At 39.8% G+C, this 18,436-nt stretch overlaps 1 protein-coding gene across 1 annotated transcript; it reads left to right on the top strand.

The window, feature by feature from the left end:
• The first annotated feature begins 685 nt into the window (after positions 1 to 685).
• LOC139739209 (probable rRNA-processing protein EBP2) lies at positions 686 to 18,047 on the top strand. Its single transcript, XM_071649822.1, has 9 exons — positions 686 to 845; positions 4,333 to 4,416; positions 5,617 to 5,789; positions 6,998 to 7,121; positions 8,703 to 8,792; positions 15,098 to 15,173; positions 16,286 to 16,367; positions 17,391 to 17,538; positions 17,949 to 18,047. The coding sequence occupies exons 1-9, from the start codon at positions 786 to 788 to the stop codon at positions 18,045 to 18,047; spliced, it is 936 nt and encodes a 311-aa protein (XP_071505923.1). The 5' UTR covers positions 686 to 785.
• Positions 18,048 to 18,436: the final 389 nt, after the last annotated feature.

Raw genomic sequence — 18,436 nt, forward strand, 5'->3', positions numbered from 1 at the left:
ACTTGTGGGCTGTATGACTTGTGAGCTGTATGAGTATGACTCGTGGGTCGAAAGTATGACTTGTGAGCTGTATGACTCGTGGGCTGTATATCTGGTGGGCTGTATGACTTGTGAGCTAGCTGTATGACTCGTGGGCTGTATGATTTGTGAGCTGTATGACTTGTGGGCTGTATGACTCGTGGGTGTCGGTCTCGTGACGTGCATCCCTGAGAGTAACCGCAGCAGCGACTCCATACGGACAAATACGTACCGTAAAGGGTTACTATGTTACAGCGCCCAAAGGCCACCCCCCCCCCCCCCCGCGAGCGTGTTTTTTTTTTTTTAGACGGCGCAGATTGGGGACCCTAAAAATCTATTGGGGACCCTTATCCCTAAACCTAACCCTAATCCTAATCCTAACCCTAACCATCAAACCCTAACCCTAACCCTAACCCTAACCCTAACCCCAACCCTAACCCTAACCCTAACCAAAAACCCTAACCCAACGTTTTTCCCATAGGTTTAACACGCGCCTAGCCCCAATCTGTGCCGTCTTAAAAAAAAAAAAACGCCCCCCGCGACGGGGTTACCCTGAGAGCTGTCCCATCGCAGTCCACTGCTTTTCCTCTTATATTGAGGATTTAGAAATACCATACAAGCATGCTTGGGGGGCCTACATGTACAATAATGTACAATGTACGTTAATACTACGTTAGAGTTAAATTTGCGTAGCTGTTACGTTAGATCCTATGTTAAAATCATCAATATTTTGTCACTGACTCGTAGACATTGAAATCATCTCTAAAATGACGCATCTTGACCACGATGAAGGAAGTGATTTTGAAGACATTGATTCAGACGAAGAGGTAAATATAAACATATTTGGAATGCATTTGTGTGACTGTGTAGTCTAGTCCCATTCGTCAAAATTAATGTGTGTAAAAATAAGAATTCGTGATGATGACCATTGCATTGGCATTGTAATTACTGGCTTGCTTTGCTATTTTGTCCTGCCTGTGCACGTCATTTTAATATATTGTGTTGGATCTCTGCGAATGCTATGCAAGGTAGTCATTTTGGATCTTGTCGTCGAGGATATGTTCTGCGGGGACTGATACCAATCTGACTGCAGCTGCGCATTGTTCTGTTGTTTGTACTCGTGACGTGTAGCCTAGGTAGGTAGGATTTGGGATCAGGCAGTTGTGGTATGGGTACCACGCCACGTACCACTGCACTGCACTGCCACCTATCTGTATCGCCACCCTAAGGATTGGCAACTCGTTTATTCAAAAAGTATGAAATGAATTCGCCTAAGTTTTGGCTCGAATATGCCGTAAATAAATTTACTGCAGTTTCAAATCCCGTGACCTTTCTGTTGATTCTGAATCTCCGTGGGCGTTGTAAAATAACGCAATTTTAGTGCATACAATGTATTCCATGCATGTGATGCATTTTCTTCTCGCGGCCAGTCTTAAAACTAAGGGTAGATCCTACCTCATGATCGGCACCCCCTCCCTCCATAGGTAATACACGTGAATTTTGCAATCATGCGTCGTTGCTGAGACTGAGTGAATGTGTAATTGAACTGTGTTTACTTTGGTTTGTTAGTTTGTTTATCAGTTTGATTTTCGTTTCTTCATTTTTATTGTTTTCATAGCTAATGGCACTTTTGGAATCCCACGCGTATCTAATCGAGCACACAGCTTGATTAATAGATACCGTTCCCTCACGCACGCATGCAAACAGTAGAGCAAATAACAATTGCAGCAAGACTTAAGAGGATGCAGAGGGGCAAATAAGTCCAGTATACTTTATGCCCAACATCAAGGTATATAAAGGTAAATCAAATCAACGTTAAGTGATGTTCCAGATAGAGCTTTTCAACCATGATACCATGGAACTGTACCTTTTCGTTCTATACGCAAACAGCCATAATACGCAGGGTGCCGATGTCAAGGTACCCTGCCGATAGGTGGTACTACTGGTAGTGGTACCCTAACCATACGGCTTACGGGGTAGATCTATCAGGCCGTCGCGGCTAAATTTCAATTTCAATACTTTAAAATGCGTCAATTTGAATACATTCCGATGTAAGTTAGTCCAATTACTGACAACAGCATACGGGGAATGTTTGGTGGCAATTTATACATGGGCAGCTACATGTAACAGGCAACAAGCAGAGTTAGGGTAAATTTAGTGATTAGAGACTAGTCAAATGGTAATTTATGGCAAAATTAATGACGGAGGGACATAAGGAAGTGTTTCCCTTGGACTTCTCTCAGATTTGCTTTAAATATCTGAGCATCCGATTTTATGGCACACCGGGCGCACTCCCCTGTAAATCCATTGAGGGCAAATCCTGAGTATAATGGAGGGTTAAAGGGGATGTTTTCCTTTTTCTTTTCTTTTTGAAGTGATTACACACTAGCTGCACTGGGTGTGCGCACCCAACCCCTTTGATTTTGTTTTTGTTATTTTGGTTGTTGTTTTTTTCTTGTCAGCTGATGAAACCCAGAAGTGTCACCAGAATAGTGTGTACTGAATGCCATTTTGTGTGTGTGTGTGTGTGTGTGTGTGTGTGTTTTGTTTTTGTTTTTTGATTTTTGCTTGTCAGAAGTGGTACGATGAAATAGGCTCTACATGTGTAGACTTCTTTTGGTGGTGGTGGTGGTGGTGGTGGTTTTCTGCTGATTAAACCCGACTGTGGCACCAGAAATAATGTAAACTGCTTTGTGCACCCCCCCCCCCTTGCAGAATTCCTGGATTTTCAATTCAATTCAGTTCAATTCAAACTCAATCATTCAGTAAGAACGTACATGGTCAATTCCACGGAAAGGTTGCATTTTATGAAAATCAAACTATTGAGTATAGATGATTAATGAAGCTTAATGAGATGATCTGGTATTGTTTACTCAAAGCAGCCTTTCACAACGGATATTTTGATACCTCATCTGTGAACATCGGTGAACGTGGAGTGAAGTTATGTCCGAAAGACCTCCATTTTTCATGAAAATTGCAAATTTTTGCAGAATTTATGTATCATTTCTGATACACTATTATGACCACAATACAGCTTGTGTAGTTCTCAGATGGCTTATTTCCTGAATGTTCTTTGGTCATAGATTGGTTTTATGATGTTCTAGAACTTGTTCCGGCATCAGTAAATATTATTCTCTCAATCTCAAAATGTGGTAGTTGATAGCGTCCCATAAGTCACGTTTTTGTGTCCCATCAGTCACACTGGTTTTCCCTATCCTGCTACTGTACCAATGAGTAGATATTCATACCACTTGGCTCAGGGTAAGCACCAACCCTTTGCTACATTCAGGAAAGAAAATATCTTTCCAGAGACTCTGTGTGTAAGAATATTTCAGAACTTACTTTCCCATGCGAAAAACGGTGGTCCTCGTCCCATAAGTCACGACAGCAATTTTTCATTGCTGTACGTAATGCAATGATACTTTTCAAACTAAGTATGGTGTTTTCATAAACTGTGATATGATGGATCTAACCATGAACTGAGAAAAATGCATTTGATGCAACTATTTTCTCAAAATACTGGTTTGAAATTGCCGAAAATTGTCACTTTGTCCCATAAGTCACAATGGAATTGACCACATATTACATGCAATGCATACAATCAGCAAGTTAGTGTACATGATATATTTAAAAGACATTGAGGTCATGGACCCCTGTGAAGCAGGGCTTATATCAATGGGGCCCATTAACAAAATCCTTGTCTTACACAAATCAAATTTTATAATTATACAAACATTTGAAAGTTTTACCACAGACATACAGTGTACCCACCCACTCACACCTAAGCACTTTCCGGCAGTTTTACACTGAGCAAAGATTAAAGATAAACAGGTTATGCTAAATGACATAGTAAAAAGATTTTATAAAAATTATCGACATGGTTTCAAAAACAATCAAAATTTCACTTTCCAAATTCATATTTTGTTAAATATTTCCCTTAAATTGTAGTATTTTGAAACTTGATGAAGTTTAACATGTACTTTTATATTCTCATTTAAATCATTCCATACATTTATTCCTGCATTTATAATGTAATGATATCAATGCCCCTGTACCCTGTACTCACCATTTTGAACCTGGGAATCTCGCCTACAATTTGAATAACAAAAATTGTCAGTCTGAATGAATGCAGCCTCATTCTGCCAACATTTTTTTGGTTGTTTTTGTGATGTAAGGTCACAAAAACTCTCCTGCTATTGTCAACATCACATCAAGAACTTGCCGTGTTCCATTGCATACTGGTAGACGCTTGTTAGTCCACATTGCATGACCTTTTTCCATCACACTTTATGTCTTCTACTTGGTTCCCTACAGCTACAGGCAGCATTCAGCAGAGGAGAGCTCAAACCGGGGCTGAATTATGAGACTGTTGCAAAGAAGAAGCACATAAACGATGAGGTAGGCTGCTTGATGGGCTGGTCCCATCGAGATAGACTAATACAGCAATGGTTCAGAAATGCTATAATGAATGGTTCTGGGGTGGATCAAGGAATACTGTGTAGGGGAAGCGCCTGTATAAAATTGAAGGGGGTGCATGCGCCCCCAATTTTTTTCCTTTTTTATTTCTTTTGTTTTAACAAAAAATAATGGGGGGGGGGCACGCGCCCAGTGATCATTTCGTCAACGAAAGGAACATTTCAACGAAATGATCATTTTGTTGAAATGTTCCTTTCGTAACGAAATAGGCCATAAGACACTTGACATCCCATACAAAATTGCGGTCTTTGTCCATGGTTTAAACCATGGACAAGATTGTGCCATCTTCATGAATTCAGGCCCGTGTACCAGGCCAGGTCATTTTGATCTACATTTAGCAGTGTTTCCATGATCATGAAGAAAAAATACTGACTTTTAAACAACTTTTAAAAATTTTGTACAGCTTGAAGTCCATAACTATAGAATGCTGTTTAAAAGGGGAAATCCAGTCCAAATATACAATGTAAATTTGTCTGATAAGAAAGAATATTCCAAGTTCAGTGGTAAAATTTTGATTGAAATTGGGTGAAAAAAAGGAAGTTATGACATTTTGAAGTTTCACTAATTTTTCAGGAAACAGTTCTTGAATGATCAATATGAATGAAATGCAAATGGCAAAGTGAGGATGCCATTCCCTCACAACTTGCCATGTAGTTTGTACACAAGTTTTTTTAATTTTCCAGAGTTATATTCAAACACAAATGCCAGTCAGTTGGGGATGTTAGGGTTTGCTATACCCCCATTCCACAGAGATTTCTTCTCATCAGTCACTCGTTGGAAGCACAGTTATTTGCTTCTGGCCATTAACCGATTTGTGTTGGATCACAGTCTGATGAATCCACCGTGTGCTGGTCCACTATCTGGTCAGTGTCAGACGTGTCTGGCGATGATCCAATGAGACAAGATCATTCGTTGAGGATCATCTATGACATGTCTCACTTTGACGCGATAGTCGAGCAACACAAGTCGGACTTATCAGACTGTGATCCGATACACTTCGATGGGTGGTCAAAAATAAGAAACATTTGCTTCGGATGAGTGACTGCTGAGAAAAAACTGTGGAATGGGGGTATTTGTAATAATTCTTAGTATACGTAATCTGTACATTCTTCATGATCCTAGGATGGACTTGCCAACAAGCTTGCCGACTTCAAGCGAGACCTCGTGTGGCTTGAGAGGCTGGACGTCACATGCGGTCCTGTCACGACGCTGGGTGAGAGGAGCGAAGGAGGAGACGAGGGGGAGAATGACGATACGGACGAAGCCCACGACGACTTCAAACGTGAACTCAGGATGTAAGTAACAGACAGTGTGTTGGGCTTATATTGAGAGAGCACATGTGGTTTCGCAAGCAAATGATTTGTGTTGGATGTGTGAGCACTCAGCATGTATGTGAGGAACTTTCAGGTGAGCACAGTTGCTAAACTGCTAACATTGGGATGAACTGTACTTGTCCTTTTTTGTCAGTTAAGGAGATTTACATTGTATGTACAGTACACAGTATAAATGTTAGGTATAGATATGTGAAGCTGTAAAATTGTAGACCCTTCCCGATTATAATATCATGTTTGATGTCAAACTTTTGAGAATATTTGTATGATTGTACTCATCTGTGATGAAAGCCATCTTAAATATGATATGGAAGTCCACTCACAACTTGATGTGAAGAGGTACTATTGTACAGTACACTACACCTCTAGTTATAAAAAAAGGGGGAAAAAAGAAGAAAGAAGGAAGATGTGCGACTAGCCTGATTTCTTGGAGCCAGATATCTCTGACAGCTGGAGCCTGTTGCATGAAACTTTTTGCCTGAGCAAAATTCTTATAAGTTTAAATAAAAACTAAGATTAGAATGATTCTGCCATCTACTGTAACACAGGAAAAAACTCTGTTTAGTATAACCTGAGTTTTTTTCAGGTCAAACATTTTATGCAACATACCCCTGATCTTGTTTCTGGTTTTTTTTTTCTCCAACAACTGTGAGTACTGTAAAAGTGAATTAATGGAACATATGATGTGCAAAGATGTTCGCTTGTTTTTAGTTTCATGCTTGTTTTTTGATTTTACAAAATGCAAAAATATTTCCACAACTCTAAAATATCCACTTTCACAGTAATAGGATTATAAAGAGCTTGAGTGCATGTTGTAGTACAAAATGTCTTACTTGACACCAATGATCCGTAGGCCAAAATATTATTATTTTACATCTAACGACACACCCTGTGTCCTTGTATTTACATAGTGGAAAATGCCTAATTTGCTTACATTGTAATCTATGCCACTTTACACGTCCTATTCCTTTAGTATTCTTTTTGTTTCATCCTCGATATCATTAGATATCCGATAAATAACAAGGAAACTCATTACTTATAGCAGCTTGTTAAATGACCATTTTCCCTTTTATTACTGCTATTCTTAAAACAATATATTCCTGATGCAGTGTGGCTATCATGTGACTTCCCACATTCTGTATTGCCTGAATTCTTCCCCTCCATGCCAACAGATACAGACAAGCACAGGCAGCAGTGCTTGAAGCCCTGCCCAGACTACAGGACCTCAACATCCCTACCAGGAGACCTGACGACTACTTTGCCGAGATGGCAAAGTCCGATGAACACATGAGAAAGGTTACTCCCTCTCTCCGTTCCTCTCTTATTTTCTTTTTTCTTTCTCTACACATAACTCCTTTTGCACCTGGAACCATCTTTCACAATTCATTTTGAGTCTTTCAAAATGCTATGAGTCAATAACCCAACTTGGTTTTATGAGGATCATTCTTCTTCTCCTTATTTGTTTTCTACCTTGCCCTAACCTTCTCCTTCTTTGCTTCCGAACCTGTTTAAAATGCATATCATTTCAAATCTTCAAAATGCTACGATTCAATAACCCCAGCTAAATTTTTGAAGATAAAGGGAAAGGTACAATGTATAGTGTACTGTTGGGAAAAAAACAACAACAACAAACCTGTAAGTACACTGCAATTTGCTGATGATCAGTGAAAAATTGCAATTGCCTGTGAATGCAATGTACTTCCCAAGGGTCAAGCAAGTAATTATCCATGTAGTAGTTGAAAGAATGTTCATGTATTATTGCAAGTTTGTCTAATTGCAGAAGTTTTGGTCAGTTGATTAGAACAGAGTTACCAGGTCTCTTGTATTCTGTAGAAAGCTCACTGAGTGCTGGAAATTGTCTTTACATGTATGTTCTTACAATAATATATCGGCAATATCAGCCTATCTTATGTAGTTCTGAATTATCTTTGCTAAGTACATTGTAGGTTATATTAACCCATTGAAAACAAGTCCCAAGAATAATCGGCCTGGTGTCTATTGAAAATTTGTGTTCATAGCAAAATCAGCCCGTCGTCAGTGGGTTAAGATGCATGTATCAGAGCTGCCAGATCTCCGTGAAGCTGGAAGGGTCCTCTTTTAAGCTTCAAGTATTTCTGTAGTTCCTAACTAGAAAAGCCCTCTGAGAGCAAAGACCTCAGCCAACAACTCATTTCCACCCATACAAGCATGCTGAAAATTGCCCACTTTCCCAATAAAGATTAGAAGCTTTGTCTTTTACTCATTAGCTTCTTGCTGCGCAGCGCCTTGAGCAGAGCATGTGCTTTAGTGCGTGTCTGCAAAGCTCAAATATGCATACCCCGAATTCCCAAGTTCATTGACCCTATTGCCAAAGATTTTAGAAATCCTGTAAAAATTTATAAAATTCTCTGATCATTACCAAAATCTAATCATCTGTTCCATGTGTCACTATCAACTTTTCCTGTATTGTTTCATCCAAATCCATTCACAACTATAAGAGTTTTTTTTTGCACACAGACAAACAAACAAACCAATGCTAACGAAAACATATAACCTCCTTGGCAGAGGTGATAAAAGATTCGGGTACACAAATCTCTGCTGTATGGGAAGCACTATTGCCCAATGAGAATGCCTAAACACTCCAGTATACCCTGGTCATACTGTATATACTCAAATATGTATAACCCTTTCATGTATGCTGACTATTCCTGTTTTTGCTGATACCATTAAGAAATAACAGGGATGTACTGTATGTTTATATGATATGTTTTTGCTTCTAGAAAGGGAAAGGAAATGCCTTAGAATGATACACAAAGTATGATCTCTCTTTGTTGATAGTATAAACAAGATCTGTCTCCTTTTTTATTTTTATTTGCATTGATTTGTGTATTTTGTCAGGTTCGAGAAAAGCTGATCTCCAAGCAGTTATCCATGGAGAGATCAGAAAAGGCCAAGAAGCTTCGGGAGCTGAGGAAATTTGGCAAAAAGGTGAGTACAGGCCGACCTCGATTGTCTTGCCATCTCTTATGCGGACTTCTGTATCATCCTAATATACTCACGCAGTGAAGACGAACAAGGTGTCGACTACGACGATGACAATGACAACGTAATTTCAAAGTCAATAAAAACTTCTACAGAAATTTATACACGATTTACCTATAACATTCCCACCAGAAACATGTTATGAATTTTACATTAAAATGTTTCAATTTCTGTAGAAGAAAAAAAATTACGGACTATGAATATGGTCTAAGTAGACCAGCATCATACAAAGTACATTGTAGATTACATATATGTAGCACTGTTGGTGTGTATACTACGTATGTACTTAGCTTCCACTGGGTCCTCAGCTATGACATCAATGACACATATGGTTTCTCCCATATCATGCCAAATATCCGGACAGAGGCTGGTCCCCCGACGTGGCCAGATAACAGGGGTCAGACTGCTGTGCTTTTAAATGGCCCATCACAGGAAGTATTTTAACCCTAATCAGGCTGGGGGGGGGGGGGGGGGGGGGGGCGGAATCCGCCCCCCCCCCCCCCCCCCGACGTTTCACGCAATATCTTTGCAGCGCGATAAGCTCCTGCCGCGATGTTCGCGATGTTTCATGACTTTTTTCTTTCAAGTATCGCGCAACTTTTGAGACTAAAATTGTTGCGCCCGCGCGTACCATTTTGACGCGACGCCCGTTCGAAAAAAATTTGTCAACCCCAAAATTGCTCCAAAACGTGATTTTGTGTACAAATCCAATGCAAATTGTGTTTTTTCAATTAATTCACATAAAAATTCATATCTTGACTTAGAATGGACGAAATTAATTTATTTTAGCATAATAAAGCTTCGAAAAATGTCTGTGACAAATTATGGCCAAAAAACAAACAAAAACAAAAGGTCGAAAAACAAGGAAATACGTAAAAAATTCAAAAAACAATCAAATACATTAGAAATTAATTTCGATACAGATTTTTTTTTATCCTATGTCTCAGGAGAATGATACAAGAAACATTTTTAAAAAGAAATTAGCTTAATTAGAGCATTAATAAGTGATTTAGAGCCCAAAACTGATTTTATGCATAAATTACAATAATTAATTGATATAAAATATAAGAAAAATTTTTCGGAGAAAGCAACCATACATTTTGATAGTATACGTCGCGGGTGTCGCGTGTGCCGATTTCGGTGCAATCACGCGTTCCATAGGGGAGATCTGAAGGGGGGGCGGAATCCGCCCCCCCCAGATATAGCATAGCCAAAAAAGCCCAGCCTGATTTAGGGTTAAACATAGGCAGGAAGCACCTGGATTGTGATACCTGTTTTAAACTTTGATTTAGTAGAAAAACCAGCAATATACAGTATGTCCCCCCCCCCCCCCCCCCCCCCAAAAAAAAAAAAAAATAATAATAATGAATAAAGAAAGAAATAAAGAAATGCAATCAGATAATTGATAACACCAAATATGATTAAACTGTCTAAATGCTGCTTCAGGGTCTTAAAATATAACACCCTAGCTCTATTTTGCAAAAAAAAAAAAAAAAAAAATCATTTCAATTTGGTTAAGCAGTCACAGAGAAATGTGGATTGTTGTTAAGCATGTCATGAGTCTGATTCTTCCAAGTTTAGCAATTGGATGCTCTTGTGTGGGAACACAATAGACAGAACTTAGAGGGAAGAGATTTCTGACATGCTCTACAAAATTCCTCATTTCTCTTTGACCACTGAAGCAAATTGAATAGGGTTTTCTGTATAGATATAGGCAATGATTTATAGTTTAATACCCTGAAATTGTATTTGGATTGATTCACTATGTTTAAAGTTATTATTGCGGAGGGTCCCGTTGTCATTTTTTTGGGGGGGACATATGTGACTGTGCACCTCAAAACGAACATAAAGTTGCACACACTGATTTTGCGCGAGGACTAAAAATAAGTGAAATGGGTCAACCTAGCTGAACTTGACTTTTTCATATTTTCTGAAAGAGCGGGTCTTCTTTTACATTATGCTAAAATTTGGTATCATAAAAGGGGCAGGAAAGTGTGTTTTTTAGCAGTTTATCTCGAACATTTTTGGTAGAATAGTTTGATTAGGTGTGTCTTTAGAATCCCTTTTTCATTTCTGAAAACCCTTGTCCACACTCTTCACTTTCAACTCTAATAACTTTTGAAAGGATAGTGCCACTGCTTTGAAAATTGGCATTAATTATGGACAGAATGTGTTAATGAGGCATGCTTAATTTCAGTTTAATTTGATAATCCCTTCATTGTTGTTACTCCGGTGGTTTACTTCCTGTTTTTTGTCCCATTCATCGTACAGCCAGCACGGTTTGGTAAAGATTAAGCGCTTGAATAGACACTGTACTTCAGAGCCTCTTTTCTCAGTTCACACTTTTCCTGAGTTTGTGCTTTCTTTCCAATATTTAGATAGGTTAGGAGAGTCCATTTGATTTGACTTAAACATCATTTTAAAGCTTAACGTCTGCTCTTTCAGAATATGGTCTTAACTAAAAATTCACGTCTGGCGACTTTCTGTTTGTTCTGAGGTGCAGGGTCACATATGGTATATATATATATATATATATATATATTTTTTTTTTTTTTTATACCCCCGCCAAACGAAGTTTGAAGGGGGTATATAGGAATGTTTGAAGGGGGTATATAGGAATCAGCGGACGGTCGGGTGGTCGGGCGGTCGGGCGGGCGGTCGGGCGGTCGGGCGGTCGGGCGGTCGGTCCGTTGCAAATCTTGCGTCGCGAACTACTTCCTCAGTTTTCAACCGATTCCCATAAAACTTGGCACAGATGTGTGCCTTGGGTTGTAGATGTGCAAGACGTATTTTATGACAGTACCCAAAAGTACGTTGCCATGGTAACGGCATATTATGGGCAAAAATGGGTACAAATCTTGCGTCGCGAACTCCTCCCACAGTTTTTGATCAATTTTTTTGAAATTAGGTACAGATGTTCATCTGAATATGTTAATGTGCAAGACACATATTTCCGCAGTGGCAAAAAGTGCGTTGCCATGGTAACGGCATGTTATTGGTAAAATATAGGGCAAAATGTTTCATGGCAAAACTGCTTCATCAGTGTTCTTCCAATTCTCATGGAATTCATATTGAATGTTTGTCTTAGGATATAGGTCAGCATGACACATTTCTTGACAGTGACAAAAAGTATGTTGCCATGGTAACAGCTCACATATTATGAGCCAAAATGATGGAAAATTTTGTGTTTCAAACTACTTCCTCAGTTTTTGCCCAATTTCCATGAAACTTGGTACAGATGTGTGCCTTTGGTTGTAGATGTGCAAGACGCATTTTTCGACAGTACCCGAAAGTACGTTGCCATGGTAACGGCATATTAATGGCAGAAGATCAAGGAAAGATCTTGCGGATTTAACTACTTCCTCAGTTTTTTGACCAAAGCTTATGAAATGTTGTTTTGACCAAAGCTTATGAAATGTTGTTTGGCGGGGGTATAACCAGTCGCTGTAGCGACATTTCTAGTTTCTATGGTGGTGGTGATGGTGGTTATTTCCTCTTCTTGTGATTCTGAGTAATATTGATACTCCACTGATTCCTGTTATTCTGGCAAACAAAGTACAGCCTCAGCTTGGTCACCCAGCCAACACTTTTTCCAAATGTCTCCCGCCAACACTTTTTCCAAATGTCTCCATCATACGGATGTGGCCTGGCACATACAAAGTGTAGTTGTCTTTTGATACGTTTTCATGCATTTTCAGTGCCAAAACTTTTGAAACTGAGCACAAAACAACAATTTACTGACAATATGTGAACGGCTACTACAAAAGGATCCTAAAGTCGCTGACAGCCGAACCGAGAAAATTGAGTTTGAAGTCGCATCATCAAAGTTGGTCAAAACAATTTTATTTCTGTTTTCGGCATAATTTTGTAGTCTAATGTTTTGTCTATCATCTGCCGAAATTTCGAAGCTAAATGATTAAAGGAAAGGCAAGAAATCAGCGTTTTTCCGGGCCATGATTTTCCGACTTTCAACGTAACAGAAACGTGTCTGAAGATTTGGATTTAGCGCCGCAGCTAGACTCTGCCCCTAGCAAAGAGGGAGTGATCTTATTGGTCAGTGCTTGGCATCCTAATTACGGATTGGTCGTGCCTAGACCGCTGGCGCTGAGCTTGAATGGATACCGTGAAGGTTGCTAGGAGCATGCCTTCTATTGTCAAGCGGTGAAAACTGTCTCGCCTCCCCTTGGTCATGATAGCGTCGAAAGGTAAACTTTGAAGGCGTTTTTCTCGAAACTCTGAGTTCCCCAACCACTTGACATGTGCTAATAAAAATCATCGATATCTCCGCAACCAAGTACTTTTATTAGTTGTGCTATATATGAAATTAAAGTAGGAGAGTACAGGAATAATGTCATGCCATTTTCAGAAAATTGTCCTCCCCCAACTTTCGGGTCCTTTTGTTGTGGCGGGTCACATAATTAAAGAGTTGAGCATTTAGCCATTCACTATGATACAATGTAAAATTATACCACCCTCAATGCTGTTGTGAGAAGGAAAAGTATGCAGCTTATTTGATAGATAGATAGGCAGACAGACAGAAAGAAAGATGGATGGGTAGATAGATAGATAGATAGACAGATAGATAGATAGATAGATAGGTAGATAGATAGGTAGATAGGTAGGTAGGTAAGTAGATAGATGGATAGATAGATAGATAGATTGGTAGATAGGTAGGTAGGTAGATAGATAGATAGATAGATAGACAGGTAGACATTGATTTATTCTGGTCAAATACGACTAGTACATAGTACATACACCGTAGCAGTCCAAAGGCTAAATTGTATGCCATATACATATTTTGATACAAAACAATACAAACAATCTTCACATTTTGAACACCACATACATACATGTACCAGCAAATATGCCCATCCTTGTGCTGTTTTCCCATGTTAGTTGTGATAGTATAGAGTAGTAGAATTATAATTTATGAACTTTCTTGGAATATTTAAAGCCATTGATTAGACTTTGGCCTTTGTTTGTCCCCCACGTTTGATATTATACAAATGATGCACAGGATAGAGTGCGTTAGTGGAGGCGTAGCGCACTCGAGGGTATTTACAATTGTGAAACATGCACTACATTGTAAATACCCGAGAGTGAGCTACACGCCACAAAATAATCCTGTGCATCATTTGTTTTATAAAATGGGTCAAAAATTCGAAAACTAATAGCATTTTTCAGCGTTTTTCACGTACCTTTGTGGGTCAAGACGTCCGAAGACACTTAAGTTCTTGCATGAAAACTTACTTATTTTACATAGAATATGCACCCTTTACCTTAAAGACTTGATATAGACTCCTCATATAGGCCTACTAGACAACATACTCTGAAAACGGCGTGAGAATTAAGCTGCTAAATCGTTGGATTTGCCCTTCAAAGTGACTCCAAGTACGCGTCCGGTCCCACAACGCTTGGTCTACTGTACTGTAGGTATAAGAGTATACGTACGCCACACATGTTATGCACAAGGGAAGAAAGGCCGGCCGGCCGGCAGCCCGAACTAGAAGTTGTTTACAGGATTGACAGCGCGTATGCATGCAATTCAAAGGAGCCGCCGGGCGCACAGACGATCGGCAATAGGATTTAACACGCAGTGCAATGGGACTAGAATAACCAAAGCACACGTGACTCATTTCAGCGCTATCTATTGGCTACATTCTTGAACCCATTTTATAATATTCTATGATGATATGATTGAATATGATATATGATGATATGATATATGATGATATGATATAAGATGATATGATATGATGATAAACGATTTAAGTAATAGATGTCCTCATATAGTTAGTCTTATTCTTTATAACTCCTGTAGTGCTTATAATGATAATGATGATAATTTTCCCATAGAGGTAACAATGATTTTAACAGACATGAGTGAAATTTATTATTGCTAGAACATCAAGTACCTCACAAAATCTTCATGCTTTGCCAATAAGCTAATGCATGCCAGATAGTGTGGCTGATGTGGCATATTTCTGATGAGAAGATAGCAGTTTATTCATAAACTACAAAAACAAACACTAACACACATACAGAAAACAAACAAAAAAACAAACAAACATTTGGCTGCTAAACTGTAATTGTCATTGAAACCCTTGCAATAACCTTATTGAAGAACTCATACAGTGAAGGACACTGGGCTTAATCATTGATTTTCCTCTTTTATGTGCTCCTTCATGCTTCTTACCAAGAGGATGTTATGATTCTTTATTCTTTTGCCTGTTACCATGGAAACTGGACAGGTCCAACAAGAGGTGCTCATGAAGAGGCAGAAGGAGAAAAAGGAGCTGGCTGAGTCTGTGAAGAGATTTAAAAAGGGTGAGACTTATTACACACCTCATTTAGAGTCCCCCAAACTCAGGCACAACCTCCAGCGGTCGTGCCGTGTTTACCTCAGACTATAGGGACTCTAACAGCACAAAGCGCAAGCACGAGTTTGGGGTAAATCTGAGGTAAAGATCGCACGAGACAGCGTAGTGCGAGTCTAGCACATCTTCCTGAGGTTATGCTAGACTTTTGCTAGGTGAGGGGACTATGAATGGTCTTCGTGTTAACACAGCACACACTTCAGGTGACTTGCGCTGTTTGTGGCAGTGTGCTCATATGTGCTCAGAGAAACTGCCTGCCTGTCCTGAGGAGAAATGCACTGGTTTCCATAGAAATGTATGCTGACGTTGTGCTAGACGACCAGGGAACTCTCTCACCCCCCACTGAGCTAGTATAAAAAGACGCTTGTTTTCGTCATGACCTCTAGAGGTCGTCCGGAGGTCCTCCTAGACAAGGGGACTCTTATCAGGGTATTACACATGGCCTAATGGCAAAGATATCAGTTGAATTTTAGGAAGTCATTTATCATGAATGTTCGCAGCCTCACTGGAGCTTCTTTATTTAGAGCAAACATTCTGCCAATGTGTACAGTCAACACCACATAGGTCAACAGCGCATATGACAAATGATTGATTGAGTCAATGAAGATAAAATTGCCCAATTTACATTCCTAGCCTTTACTTGTGTATTCCTGTGAGCACACAGAAGTCGAATATCGCCCGAGTTGATGCATTTTTCCCAGTCCCGTCAAGATTGACTTATACGCAGAGTTGACTGTCTTGTCTGTTAACTGTTAAAAATGAAGTCCTCGGGATGGGCAGTTTTCTTTCGTTATATCGAAATGTCTTTATAACCCAAGAAATGAAACAAAAAACAAAAAACACACACACAGAGCGGTTTATGTTGCGGCCTGAATTTTTACATCTTTATTATCGGAATTTCGTTATAACCGTGTTCGTTATAATGGGAGTACACTGTAATCATTATCATTATCATCACCGTGAGTAATGCGTGTGATTTTGGGAGGAGGGTGCAGGGGAGTGTTGAGAGAACTGAGAGATGTGAAATGTGTGAAATATTTTCTGTGCTCTCGCCACATCCAGGCCAAACTAAAGATCTGGGATTCTTGGAGGGCAAAGCTAAGGGAGCGGCCGGCGGAAAATCCGACAAGAACGCAGCAAAGGGGTAAGTTAGTCATGCACATCACTCTGTGACGGGAAAGAGATTTATGCTGACCAGTGTTCTATGTGATGATTGAAGAAAATAAGTCCTTTTTGCACTAGAATCTCATGAAAAAAAAAACAAAGCAAAGGAAAACGAAGCAGAAACTGCCAGCAAATTTTCATTTCCTCAAAACTTAGCTGAGTTTTGGTTAATATGTGTACTTTGCCTCATCCACCCCCCCCCCCCCCATGAGGAAAAAAGTTATATAACAAACACTTGTCTTTAACATAATATACAATGTACAGGGTTTGACTCCCTTTTGCTGCTTCTTCTTTTAAGAGTGCTGTAGGTATTTACAATAGCCTTTATTCATGGCTCGATATTAGCGGTGGCCTGGGGACCCAGGGCTGCTAGAAATTTGTGTCAGGTCACCACATTTATCTCTATTTGTGGCCCAATCAGGCAACTAAGATTTGAAAGGGATTGTTCCTGTTGCTTGTATTTCGGACCACTACATATCTTTTTCAGCCACTAAATGTCAGATTTAAGATCCAACCAGACAAAGAAGTTAGTGTTGAGTCCTGCTTAATCCATTAGGTAAAAAGCTATTTTGAATTAATGAGGGAAAGTATGTTGTACATGGTATGCTTGTCCTGATATTTCCAGTCAAGTCCTGTACATGTTGGATAAAATTCCATCGTAAGAACAGTACCAGTCATTCTTTCTGTAGCTAAATAAATAATTGAGTGGTGAAATACTGCATGTAATGATAAGTTTGAAATATGTGCTTCGTATAAAGATTGGCACTATCTAAAGAGCCCAACACTACATCAAATTGTCGGCCTCATGCTAAAAGGGCCCTAATAGTGTACAAAGTCTATGGTGTTAAGGCCCTTTTGGCATGAGGCAGACGAAATACTGGTTGGACTCTTTGTTGGCCAATTGATTGGAAAGACCCATCTGTCTGTCTGACTAGTTGCCAAGCATGTTGAGTGCCATTCCCAAATTCTGAGCGCATCTTTCGCAAAATTTTTCGCCGAGCAGGCCGAATCCGAAGCGCCTGGCCAAGAACTCCAAGTTTGGCTATGGCGGAAAGAGGAAAGGCAGCAAGGTGAACTCGAGGGAAAGCTCCCGGGATGAGGACGACCACTTCAGCCAGAGGAGGAACAAATCTGACATCAGAAAGCATCAGGTGAGAGGCAGCATTTTGGTGACAAGTGTCGCAGCACTGTTGAGAAAACATCTTTGACAAGAACCCCAGAAATCTTTTTGGTTGTCAGAGATTCATGATATTCAATGAAGTGTCGCATGATTGTGTTTTATCAAGCCCTTGACTACTAGTGATTTTCTATATCATTTTCTTATATCTGTGCACTTCCTTTTCGGGCAAGTAAAATTTATGTTAGGGCATTGCGAAGTGTTCTGCAACAATTTTAAAATCTGCTTGCCCGACTGTGCAAGTGGTAAAACGTTATGCACACTGTAGCACCCTGCATATGGGTCTGCACTTCCACAGGACCTTCAGAAGCTTTTATGTTTTGTTGTTATTTTCTAAACCGCAAATCTGTTTATATATCTTTGTGATCGTAAACTTCCTACCAGAAACAATTTGGAAGCAAGGCGAGGAAAGGAGGAAAAGGGGGAAAGCAGCGGAGACCAGGCAAGAAGAATCGACAGAAGCTCAAATCCCGGAGGAAATGAGGTGATCGGAAGACCATGGAAAGATGAACTGTTTACACATGAAAGGCAAAGAGTGAAGCATTCATACTTGTAGCAAGCGAGAAACAGTAATAGACATCTGCATGGGACTTGCAGGGGGACCACCCCCCCCCCCCCCCTTCCCCATCCTATTGCCATGACAACTTTCTGCAATCAAGGGAATGTGGAGTGCTTGTCATGGAGGAACTGTCATCTTTTAAGAGGACTTTATCACCTGAACACTCCAGGTTTGCCAGTCATTGAATACATTGTGGAGCACTGTTGTTAGAGTAGAATATTACACATCAACCACTTGAGTATTTCTCTTCCAGCTGGAAAAAACAAAAAACAAACAAAAAACACCCCCCAAAACTCTAGAACATATTCAGTAG

The sequence above is a fragment of the Diadema antillarum genome, unplaced genomic scaffold, assembly GCF_040938485.1.
Source record: "Diadema antillarum isolate AM-2024a unplaced genomic scaffold, OU_Dant_1.0 seq00000788_RagTag, whole genome shotgun sequence".
Classification (NCBI taxonomy): Eukaryota; Metazoa; Echinodermata; class Echinoidea; order Diadematoida; family Diadematidae; genus Diadema; species Diadema antillarum.